Here is a 13,662-nt window from a genome sequence, read left to right as displayed (position 1 = left end):
GGCAATTTTGTCACGAAACTGGAGATATTACAGGTACGGAATTACATGGAAATTGTTTGGGTTCTATCTGGGAAATTGTATCGAGAGTTAGCAAACGTTACGAGTTGAGTTCAGCTTCACAGGAAGGATGTTATGCCATACGGGATGTCCCTGTCTATCCACATCTTAATTATACATACAAAAATACATCAGGTAACACTTTCAAGACAGCTGATTGGGATATACATTATAGTGCGTGTGAAATAGGTAATACAAAGAATGGGGCACGTCCTGTATGGTAATAATGGCACTGGATGCAGCTATCGAACGGGTGATGATATCATTCGACGTAAAAATTCCTTGCTGAAGGGATGTTGTCCACAGAAAATCGATTAGAAGAAAATCGTACTCAATGAAAACAATATATACAAACATTTTGGACAATCCCCTTGGGTGATAAAGATCTTAAACCACCAAATTGTGCGTAACTAGTGAACATCTCATTTGTTTATGACATATCGAACATTTAAATTGTTTTAATTTCCGTTAACAATTATACACAAAATAATAATAATAATAAAACACAGATACGTATATATATAAAAATCAAAAAACACATTAGTTAGGTAACTTCTGGGTCAAATTTACAATACTATTAAATTAATTAATTAATTTTTGTAAATATTTAGTGTCAATAAAATATCTTTTCCACATATTTAATTATATACAAATATGTGTCGTGATTAGGGATATAGCATCTCTGTTAATAAATGTTCACAAATCCTTGTGGTCGTAACATTGAGAAAATCTTGTTTTTTTTGTTAAAACCTAACTGTATTTTTATATTAATAATATCTCTTAAAAATCAAGACTGAATAAATATTGTTCTAACACTAAAATGGAAGCAATAAAACTGCGATTATTGTTTTAAATTATGTTTATTTAAATCAAATAAAATTGTTACAATATAATATATCCCATAATGCTAACAAAAAAATAGGTAAAAAGCAAAAATTGTAAAAACCGAATACAATCTAAAAAAAACACGAGAGAAAAACAAAAGGAGGGACTTTTGAACTGTTAAGTACGTTTATTAAGTAAGAGTCTACAATTAAATTGTAAATCGTATAATAAAAAAAGGACAAAGGTGTTTCCTTACAACTAATAATGAGTAACTTTAAAGGTACCACGGGAGGGTTCGTTCAACGTCGACCCTCACCGAAGAAGGATCTGTTCAAAATTAACAAAAAATAATACCTTAGCCAACTGTACGAATGCCCCGGTCGGTTTCCATCGAAACTCGCAAGCATTTTTGGTAACTATGCTAAATGTACGATAAAATTAGGACTAATTAAAAATAGAACGTTGCCTATTTAATTACATTAGCTTCAAGCACACACAGAACAAATTAAACTGGCATTTTGAATGGCAACAGAAGTGTTTTTATAGTTACGGTTGATCAAAACGTTTGCTCGCTGTGGGATTGGCAATTTTGTGACGAAACTGGAGATATTACAGGTACGGAATTACATGGAAATTGTTTGGGTTCTATCTGGGAAATTGTATCGAGAGTTAGCAAACGTTACGAGTTGATTTCAGCTTCACAGGAAGGGTGTTATGCCATACGGGACGTCCCTGTCTATCCACATCTTAATTATACATACAAAAATACATCAGGTAACACTTTCAAGGCAGCTGATTGGGATATATATTAATGTGCGTGTGAAATAGGTAATACAAAGAACGGGGCACGTCCTGTATGGTAATAATGGCACCGGATGCAGCTTTTGAACGGGTGATGATATAATTCGACGTAAAAATTCCTTGTTGAAGGGATGTTGTCCGCAGAAAATCGATTAGAAGAAAATCGTACTCAATAAAAACAATATATACAAACATTTCGGACAACCCCCTTGGCTGATAAAGATCTTATACCACCAAATTGTGTGTAACTAGTGAACATCTCATTTGTTTATGATATATCGAACATTTAAATTGTCTTAATTTCCGTTAACAATTATACACAAAATAATAATAATAATAAAAAACAGATACGTATACATATAAAAATCAAAAAAACACATTAGTTAGGTAACTTCTGGGTCAAATTTACAATACTATTAAAATATATATATATTTTTTTTGTAAATATTTAGTGTAAATAAAATATCTTTTCCATATCTTTAATTATATACAAAAATGTGTCGTGACTAGGGATATCGCATCTCAGTTAGTAAATGTCCACAAATTCTTGTGGTGGTAACATTGAAAAAATATTGTTTTTTTTTGTTTAAAGCCTAACTGTACATTTATATTAATAATATCACTTAAAAACCATGACTAATATCGTAAAAAATCTGGTTCGATAATTTCCATCTTCTTCTGAGTATTAATTATCAGGTTTGTCGTCTTTTTTGTGAAATTTTTCTTTCATTCAGACACGAAGAATTATCCTAATTGTGGGGTGGTTCCGTGCGCGGGGGGCGGTACCGACGGTCCGTTAGCGATCCGCGTGTTCGACTCGTCAGCGTACCACCGCACGCCCGCGGCCCAGCGCCGAAACGGTGAGAAATGCTTAAAAAAGTGCTTATACAATTATTATAAAAAAGGTAATTACAGCTAGTTCACATTTATAAAGTTCTAATAGTGATTGAACCTTAAACCTACAACATCTAAAGTCGTTTTGACACAAAGGGAATTGAGAAATCAGAGCGTCACAGAACAACATTTAAATTCAGTTAACGAAAATGCACTTACAGCAAATATTTATTTAACACTAGTCTGATTGGATCTCTATCTATGCAGCTATATGCTAGGAGTCACAATTATCTACTTAAAATTACGCTTAATAACTAATGGTAGAGAACTAGAAAATCTATGAGTAGATATATATAGGAGTCTCTTAGGGTTACTCAAAATATATTACAGTTAACGTTACGAAACTACTGTTATTGTGCTTTTATTTATTCAAGTTTGCAGGACTATAGCTTTAATAGTAACATGGAATCTCCAGCACCGAATATTTTATTTTAAAGAAATATATTTTATTATAATTAACGGCAATCATATGGCAAAAATATATCTATTTAAATATGACACTAATTATCATCTAACATATTTTTAACAATAATAAAAAAGATCAGTCCTTACTAAAAATAATTTGTTTTAAAATAAGCAAAGTAATGAAGACTTTCTTTGTCTAAGAAGAAACAATTTTGCTACTAGCATTTATTTGTATTTTTATATAGGTATTTAAACAATATTTTCATATGATGGTAAACCAACAGTAAAACTCGTTAAAGCTTTTAGAGAGCTTTTGAAAAACTCAAAAACATTTAAAAATCTCAATAATTTCAACAAATATTAATGATGATTTCTCAAAAAAATATTAAACAATATTATTATTCCGATATCTGTTATCTCTGATATTTCAAAAATGTATATTAAACCATTTTATTTGATATAGTATTACTGTCATAAAACTGTCTAGACAATATATTTATTCATATTATGAGAACCTAACAGAAAGCCTGAATAAAACTTTTAGAGAATTCAAGATGATTTATCTTTGTATAAATAAAATCAATTCCAACAAAAAAAAAGAAAATAATCATGGACCAAATGTTTTTAAAAGATTCAATAATTTAATTAAATGTAATAGAAATGTATAATTCTCAAAAAAACGTATTAAAAATATAGTTATCCAAATAGTAGCAAAATAAAAAATAGCAAAAAAAAAACATTTTAAAACCACCTTTTAGAATATTGAATAGTGTTCAATCATTTTAAATTCAGATAGTTGTTGTTTTTTGATGATTTCTCAAAAAATAAAGGCGTACAAAAAGAATATATCCATTGTTATACAGGACACTTTGTTTAAATGTTATTTTTACTTTGTTTGATGCTAAACTAATAGTATCAATACATTATTAGTAAAAACTATTACAGTTATTGTCTCGTATTATTTCTCAAAAAAATGTCATGTAATTGTAAATTTTTTTGGTTTAAAGATAATTCTTAAGGAAATAGTCAGAAGATAATCAGACATCAGAGTCATCACTGATGTTTATGATAATTTATCAAAAATGCTTGTTGAAACTTTGGTTTGAACATTATTTTTATGGATATTTTCAGAAGATAATCTATATGTTCTATATAAGTATTGATAAACCATCAGATTTAGAATCATCGTTCACTACTGATATTTATGTAAATTTCTCAAAAAATGCTAATTGCAACAATTTTGTTTAGTTATCTTTGAACAATTTTCACTCAGACACTAAGTTTTATAGAAACAAGATATTTTAGAGCAATATTGAAGTGACTAAAGGCAAGATAATTATCATTCGATTTCGGAGACGATCAGAATGAGCTATTGTCCTGCTTGTACCGTGTGGAAAGGATAAGTACACAGAGAGTAAAGCTACAGAATCTCGCCTCTGAGGCTTAGGCCGCACTGTCATCGTTAGTGACCTCGGGCGAGATGCCGTGATGCTGCGATTAAGAGAGAGAAAGAGAGAGAGAGAGAGAGAGAGATAACAGGAGACCAGGATGAGGATCCGAGGATTCAACATATCTATCTACTTACGATTTAACAAATCACAAAGAACCTTTTTCAGTTCCTATCACGATTGGAGATATATATCAAGAGTTATACTAAGAATTGCTCGGGCACTACTCCAAGGATATGTTAAACGGAGAACGCGTCAACCGATCGCGAGAGTCTGTGCAGAATTGTCTTAGTTGGCGCGAATCAGCTGGAAATGATATGCGACATGGCCGGCGTAGCTCGGTGAATTTCCTTCGTCGCCCTCTTAGAATGGTAAGCTGGCGACGAACATCTTCTCTATCAGGGGAGGAGCCGGTACCAGATCCTCCAGTTTCAGGTAGAATATCCTCTGTAGACCCTGCACGCTCAAGGATCGCAGTTCGGGCAGCTTCCCCAGCAGTCGGCTGAAATAGTGCGCCTTCCTCTGGGCTTCCGCGTTGTAGGTTACGTGGTCTCGAAGCGACGAGATTATCTTCATCTGCAACTGTTCCACCTTGTGCGGCTCCTTCAAGCCATGTCGTTCTGGAACAAAAAACACACATATATAAAATGGGATCTTAAAGGGGTACAACCCTAACCATATTCTTAATGTGTGACTTGGTCACCGGAGGGCCGGAGTGTAGAAATTTGTTGTTATGACATTATTTTTGTAGCATCTAAGTTAAATAGCATTTGTTTGAATGCAAAAATGTAATAATAACGTGGTTTTCCAAGATAGTTCTGCTTTAGCTCTGAAACGGTTTTTAAAAGTAAACGAAGATAATCCTAAGGGAATCCTCTACATCGAGCTTCAGGGCAAAACCAATTATTATTTACATTTCAGACAGGGATTCAATGCTTTTCCAATATGAAATGCCTAATTGTAATTTTATTAGTAAGTCTTTCATTAAAACCTTCATCGATGGTTCAATTGAAATGTATAATACGAGAGTCACTATTTATATTTCGGGAATAGGAAAAAAAAACAAATAGTTAAGCTGCGAATATATTTTTACTGTTTTTTAAAGTACTCGCCACGATGATCGATACACTTTTGCATACGCTTAAACCAATTTTCAAAGCATTTATTCCATTCCGAATGAGGTATGTTCAAAATATAAGTTTTTAACGTTTCAATAGCTTCTTCGGGCGATGAAAATCGTTGACCACGCAGTTTATTCTTCACGGATGGGAACAAAAAGAATTCATTGGGTTCCAAATCAGGGCTGTACGGCGGATGACCCGTGAATTAAATGTTTTGAGTGCTCAATTAGTCTCTTATTTGAGTCAATGTATGAGAGTTCGCATTGTCATGATGAAGAACAATCCGGCGTCTCTTGTTTGTTTTTCTTATTTCACCGAAGACTTCTGACAAGCAAATGGTTGTGTACCAATCAGATTTACTGTTTTGTGATCCTCTAGAGGCACTGTTGCAATATGACCAGTTTTCCCGAAGAAACAGGTCACCATTTTCTTTGAAGTACTCCATGCGCGAACAACTTGTTGGATCTGGTTCATCTTGGAACACCCATACAGTCGACTGCTACTTACTTTCGGGCTCATGCGAATATATCCATGATTCGTCACCTGTCACGATTTTTTAAATGTCTTTCAAAGCACCGTGATTGAATTTCTTAAGCATTTCTTTGAACCAATCGATACGAGCTCTGTTTTTTTTTTGAGCGATTGTGAAATTGTGTGGGATCCAACGCGCACCTAACTTTCGCACAGCTAAGTGTCCATGTAAACTTGTATATATGCTGGTGGCACTAATGCTTAGGGATGCCTCAATCTCACAACAGGTGTTATGACGATCTTGCTTAATCATTTCGCACACAGCATGGATGTTTTCTGGTACAACAGCCGATTTTGGACGACCTTCACGAAACTCGTCGGACAGCGAACTACGAGCACGATTGAATTCACTACACCAGCGATACACGGTGGTTTTTGATGGAGCTTGTTGTGATAATCCACGTCAAATCGTAAAAAATCATCGCACGAATATGTTCACGATTCAGTTCCATTTTTTGTCGAGACGAAACCTTCAACTAAATATAAAATAAAGAAATAGCGTCCGTGCGACAAAATGTTCTGAGTATGTCCAAAAATTGTACGTACAAAAATGTCAAACTTTACGATGGAACCGTCAGATGGACTCACATGACAACAGTGTTGCCAATTCCCGAAATATAAATAGTGACCCTTGTATGTGTATATTCACAGATCATTTCCCTTTAAATATCGAAAAGGAAAATATGACTACATGTTAAATATTGGACCCAACAGTTATTCAGATGACAGTAGAACACCAAAAAAACTAAGAACTAAGCGTATATACATTCCGATACATTGCAAGCAAGAATGGTTACATATATTTTTATTATTCTGCTATTATGATGTCTTGTCTAAAGATTATCTAACGGTACTAGGAACCCATTTTAATGTTCATTTAGATATTATGTCAGCAAATTGTGTATAACATCCTGTGCAAGGCAATGTAATAAGAAAAATAATAATTAAGTGTTGATTGTTCTGGTGGATGAAAGAATAAATGCGAATGCAAAGAATAAAACGAAATATTTTGCATATATGGACAGTGTCCAACTATGGGTATAAAAATATATATGAAAAAAAGAATATTTTGTAATAAAATGTAGTTCTTAGATCCAGTAAATTTAAATCTTGTATTTTTAAGTATATTTTGGATACATTATTTTGGCAATGTAAAAATACAAGATGGGGATGCAGAATGACAACAACTAAAGACAACGAACTAAGATGCATAAAACAGCTGCTGAACTAAGATGCAGTTATATGTCAACTGGAAAACCAACTTATTGGCCGACTGATTAAGGGAAAACCCCAGATCTGTTAGATATTTTCATAGCAAGAATCATAACATCCAACAACTATATAAAAGTCGAAGAAAATTTTGAGCTAAGTTCAGATCATACGAAAGTGATTCTGACGTTGAGTGAAAATATAATAAGAAAAGAAAGAAACCCAATATTAACAAACAAGAGAATTTGTTTGCCACACACGAAAATTACAACAGGCAAGTGACAATATAAATAATTGGACACAAGCTTATATTTATAAATATAATAAAATTTAACGAAAGTAAATCTGTGAATGTTCAGTTCACCTACAATCAGACCGTGTAAACATCAATAACATTAAATAATACCATCCTTCCATATAGCAACAACACTAAATATTTCGGAATGAATCTTGATGCGAAACTTCGCTGGAAGAACGTATGAAGAAGAAAAGAACTGGAATTGAAATATATGAAAATACATTGGCTAATTGGAAGAAAATCACCTGAGAAGTATTGTGGGAGCATCCAAATACTACAGGACTGACTACCTTCATCGAGACCTTCAGATACCCACAGTCAGTCAAGAAATCAAGAGAACTGCAAGGGGGCACGAGGAAAGACTCCATTCTCATGAGAATATTGAAGTATATGTGAAGCTTTTGGATACCACCAGAACAGGACACTGATTCAAAATAATCAAACCATCTGATCTTGTGTAGTGTTGTGTAGTGAGGTGCATATATTAAAAAATTCAGCAGTGACATGTATAAACATTATTTCACCAGAGACTGAGATGGGTCTTCCTAGTTATATACCTAGATTAAGTTATCATAAAGCCAAATTGTAGGTTAGCCGGAAACGACTAGTAACGATTAATAATTAAATAATAAAAAATAAAAAAAGTTGTCATATTAGATAGTGTCTTTTGATATATTTTCAAAATGTTTTATACAAATGTTAAGTAGTATTTAAGTAAAATGTTATAATAAAATCCTATTTTTTAATGCTCTCTGTACTAAATATTCCCAGCTGGTCGCACCATACAACTTCATATATGGGATCGCATTCTACTCGTATGTCTCTTTATTTTATGTTCTAAAACAATAGAAAAAAATCGTAGTAGGGTTATATTGCTTGTTTTTATTTTTGTTTTCGGTTGACGAAGAACCGGAGTCCGTCGGTATGGCGGATATTGAGTTTTCTCGAATTTCGCCTTGACATTTTCGTCGCAATTTCCACTTGTTCTTGTAAAGCAATTAGGAAGTTTGCTTTGCCTGTTCGTTTTTTTCATTTCGGCTCGACGAGCAATCGACGTTTTGTCACTTTGCGATAAATACTTTATTATTTTCATTATTATTTTGTAGAAAAAAGTGCATATATGTCTGTTAAATAGCGTTTTATTAATGTTGCAATTGTTTGATTGCTTCTGACAAAGCAACACAAGAATCACCTAAGACAGACCAAAGTTTTTGGTCGATAAACTGTATATAAACGTGCAAGAGCTGTAGAGGAGTCTGTGTAAGAAAAAGTTAATTTTATTTTGAAAATGTTGGTAATAATGACATCTTATGGCCCTGGTTTTAGCAACCCTGCTTGATTAAAAGGAATATTATATTATAACCATTGACGGACAACCAAAACTTCACAGTACGAAAGATATGCTAATATGTAATGTGTGATTTCTAGAATCATATAAATTAATAATATAGGAAAATGTACTGGCTAATTGGAAGAAAATCGCAATTATCAGTACATAATAAATTGCTGTTATATAAGCAAATACTGAAGCCTATATGGAGATACGAAGTTCAATTATGAGGATGTTCTGCAAAAAGTAAAATAAACAAAATACAAATTTTTCAGAACAAAGTTTTGAGAGGTATCTTGGGCGCACCCAAATACTATAGGACTGATTACCTACATCGAGATCTTCCGATACGCACAGTAAGTCATGATATCAAGAGAATAGAAAGGGGGCATGAGAAAATACTTCATTCTCATGAGAATATTAAAATATTGCAGCTTTTGGATACCACCAGAACAAGGCACAGACTCAAAAGAATCAAACCGTATGATCTTGTGTGGTGTTGTGTAGTAAGGTGTATATAATAAAAATATAGCAGTATAAACATTATTTCACCAGAGACTGAGATAGGGCCGATGGGTCCTGCTTGTTGTATACCTAGATTTAAGTTATTATAAAGACAAATTGTAGGTTAGTCGGAAAATACTAGTAACAATGTAATAATTAAATAATTAAAAAAAAATACAATTAACTGTTAGAAACCGACTTCGATTATACATCGTTTAATTTCTTTTATTTATTAAAAAGCACATGGCATATGTTACATATTATAACTAGTTATTAACTTCAACTATCTAGTAATTATTCCTTCATACTGATCTTAAACATGTTTCAGATTTAAAGTTTCAGATCCAAACTTATTAGCGTTTGATAAATATACGCTCACCTCTGCAGTTGTAGTGCTTCCACGCTTTTATGTTCATGTAATCTTACTTGGTGTTTTTTCCCTTATATCTCTGTTGATATCCGCATTTACGATATACCAAGGGGCGTTGACAATGCTCTGAAGGAATTTTTCTGGTAAGATTCACTCATATTATTACTGTATTGTTTTGTCCAAACCCATAGGTCCACGCTGGCTTCAAAATTCATATATATAATAACATTTTGTTGTGGAATGATCACAATTTCTTGAAGCACAAACAAAATTATGCTTGCTTCTTTTTAACAAGCTCTTTCTATTGTGCTTGGTATTCAGTACTTCTTTTTGCGTACTTACTATGACGATTTGTAAATATTGTGGTGGTGCCATTCTATTCTACGATATTCTAAAAACAAACTGGCATTCACTATCTGTCAAATGACAGTTCAATGTCATATTATTCTTACAACAAAATAATATCTTATAGAATTCAGACAGAAACGATCTGATAACGAATTGATTGTCCTATCTCATTGGTCACATTCACCAGACACAGCTACATATAAATACGAAAATTGCTGGCTTGGTTGGCGCAGTGGTAAAGGTGACAGGACGCTCCACCTAATATTGCCATAATCGCGGGCTCGAATCCTGCTGGGGCATGATCGTAAATTTATGTTTGTGATTGTTTAATATTTGTGATTGTCCTTAGGCAAGAGGGCGAAATCCGACAAGGAAAATGGTCCCAGTCCCGCCAGTAACCAGGCTGGGTAAGACCGGATGTCTTCTGGGATGATTTCTAAGTTGGTCACTCGCCACTCTTTGTGTTTAATGGCGAGGACCGTGGTTCGGTGCCCACGTTAAACAGTAGGTCCAGTTCAGATAAACCGTCGTTGGTAAAAGGAGACTTCAAAATATAAAAAGAAAAAAACTTAGAAAAAGATATCTGTCAGGCATGGTGAGAGAAACCTACAGTAATCGATTTAAATTTTTGTGTTTTGGAGGAATAGCTTTACGAAAACTAAAAAACTCTTAATATTTTTTGAAGACTATGATTTGAATCAAATAGGCCCCAGAGAGTTTTCAGCAATATTTATATAATCTTCTTTAAAATGAAGAAAATATTCATAAACCAAGTAACTAGAAGCAGTTTTCAGAAATTTCCAATATTTTTGTTAATATAATACAAATAAATAATAACTTTTCAAAAAAAATTATTGTAGAATTTATTAAACGCTGTAGCTATCCAGAAAATGGCAAATAATTAGTAAGGAAAAGCTTCAAAACTTCAATAGACTTTGTCTCCGATGCGTTCTCAAGAAAAACGCCTATGAAACCAATTTAGTTAATGATTTTCAGGATATTTTTTGTCTAAATAGAATTTGCATGGAAATAGTCAGACGAAACTCTTTTTGCTCATTATTATTTGTTGTTAGTAATCTATATCAAGTATTTGAACAACTTAGATCAATGAAGATTTCCAATAGAACTCAAAATAATTGCTATGCTATAAAATTGAATATATCAACAACAGAAACCTTTTAAAATCACAAATCGTATATAATCAGGAGAAGTATTTAAGAATAAGTCCTGAGAAGTATAGTGTATGGACCCAGATACTACAGGAGCTATTACTAACACCGATATCTTCAAATTTAAACTACTTCATCAGAAATACTCTACTTCCATCTAAATGCCTAAGTACTGCAACTCTTGGATTTTCATGGAAGTTCACTAATTGATAAAAACACTGAAAGGTACTACTAACTTTTATTTTATTTCATTAGAGACCTAGAAGAAGGGCTTTCCTAGATAAGTACGTAGTTTTTAAGTCACAGTAAAGACAAATTGTACGTTAGTCGGCAACGACTAGTAGTCATATATTAATAAAAATAAAAAAATCTAATTAGAATGCAATTTCTTTGATATCGAGTAAACACGAACTAATTACAATTCAAATCAATGTCGAATCGAACAATAACTGTTAATCGACCGTATGTAAACAGCCAGTGCGATTTTTTAATTAGACAGGCACAGACAGACATATAAATATGAAAACGTTTCCAGCGATTTCAGAGAGGTAGAAAAAATCGCAAAGTCTCCCACAAAAGCTCGACGGCACTGGGAAATCGACGAGAACAGAAGGAAATTAATTTATATGTAATTTAGATTCGTAATAATATTGTAAAGTCATGGTCTGAACGGTACTATAAATTATGGCTAAGTGAGAGTACTTTTATATCGTATTAAAATCACGCATATTGTGGATCGATTGTCGTTGCGTAGGGGAAGCCGGGGACTGATTGGACGAAATTTTATAATTTTTTTGTTGTTGCTGTAATCTGATTCTGATACATACAGCAATATTTCTGTGCGTAGATAGGTGGGAGGATGGATACTTCTTTAAAGATATATGGCAAATTCATTAGGGGAAATGCAGTTATTGAAGCAAAAAACAAGACAATTCTCCACAGGTAGTGACAGGCGAAAATATGCTCTCCAAAGAAAATTAATTTCGAAAAATTCTCGATTATAATGAATATATTGTACTGAAAACGCATAGAAATGTAATGATAAATTGATATTTATATCACGTAATAACACATGTTTAGCATAATTGACTTAATATTAATCTACTCATATTTTCCTGTCGTCATTTCATCACGAAGACCTCACATTACAACAAAAACATCGCGTGAAAAACGATCGAATTATTGATATTATGAAACCCCACGAAATCCGTCCGCAACTACACCGGCTACCCCCACGTCATCGTTCAATTTTCCAAGCTTGATCGATTCTGAAATAATCGGCTGTTTTCAATCAACGTTTGATATAAGCACAATGCATAATTTAGACGACGGTGGGACCTTAATAATTCACCTGGCGATTTAGGAATCACCTGTCACTGAGATTGGTCCTACTTTTTTCCTTTTTCATCGGTCTCTACTTTCCTGTCCGTTATTATTTCAATTCTTCAGCGATCGAGGCCACTACATTAATTATTACGTTTGTTTGTTGGTTCATAATTGTTATACAATATATATATATATATATATATATATATATATATATATATATATATATATATATATATATATATATATATTATATGTACAATACAATCATAAGAAATCAACAATTTAAAATACTTCAAGGAATATATGGATGAAAAACAAATAAGCAGAAGATTATAAATAAGAGAATGCAATAAAAACACAGTAAGATAATATAAATACCAACTTTGAAGACAATTAAAAACAACATCAAATAAATAAATGAAGAGAAAACGTAATAACGTTATAACAATAAAATAGAAATAAAATAAAGAAAATGATTGAAAAATAATGTTGATTTAAGATATACGTAAAAATAATTAAGGAATTATATAGATAAAAAAAGTATATAAAAATATAGATATAAAAGCGTGATAGAACTCAAAGAAAGAAATGGTAAAAATTAAATTACAAGTAATTATTATGAACTAATGTTAAAATTAATCTAATTAGTCTGCTCAGCTATATTATTAGATATTGTGCAAGGTTTCGACAAGGTTTGGTATATGAAACTTATTCACAAACTTCAGAAAATGTTACCAAAACATCACACCGAATTCCTAAATTATCCCCTCTCAGCCAGACTGTCTTGAGGCAAACAGAACGAAGCTTACTCTATAATAAAATAAGCTAAAGCAGGTGCACCTCAAAGAAGTGTATTGGTGCTAATTCTTTACCTACATTACAAATAACATATACCACAAATGAAAAACATGAAGAATAAAACCCAATTATCTTAATTTACTAATAAATAGAGTCCAAATTATTCTGAAATGATAGGTTGTTGATGTATAAGCAACTTCTAAAATCGATATGGACCTATTTGTG

The 13,662-nt window shown here is 32.6% G+C and overlaps 1 protein-coding gene across 4 annotated transcripts in view; it reads right to left on the bottom strand.

Moving 5' to 3' along the window:
* Nucleotides 1–2,735: 2,735 nt before the first annotated feature.
* Nucleotides 2,736–13,662, bottom strand: part of Hr38 (Hormone receptor-like in 38) — a 157,073-nt gene continuing 146,146 nt past the window's right edge. For 3 of the 4 annotated variants that reach the window (XM_076414116.1, XM_076414117.1, XM_076414119.1), the window contains exon 10: nt 3,228–5,050. In XM_076414116.1, coding sequence (XP_076270231.1) covers nt 4,794–5,050 — 257 coding nt within the window. In that variant the 3' untranslated portion in view covers nt 3,228–4,793. Of the gene's footprint in view, nt 5,051–13,662 lie in introns of all 4 variants that reach the window. The other variant, XM_076414118.1, reaches the window with a different exon arrangement.

Source organism: Rhynchophorus ferrugineus, unplaced genomic scaffold (genome assembly GCF_030347505.1).
Source record: "Rhynchophorus ferrugineus isolate W39M unplaced genomic scaffold, kcgeb_rfMv2 rfM9, whole genome shotgun sequence".
Classification (NCBI taxonomy): Eukaryota; Metazoa; Arthropoda; class Insecta; order Coleoptera; family Curculionidae; genus Rhynchophorus; species Rhynchophorus ferrugineus.
The sequence above is the reverse complement of the archived record's forward strand: the minus strand, read 5'-3'. Positions and strand labels throughout refer to the sequence as shown.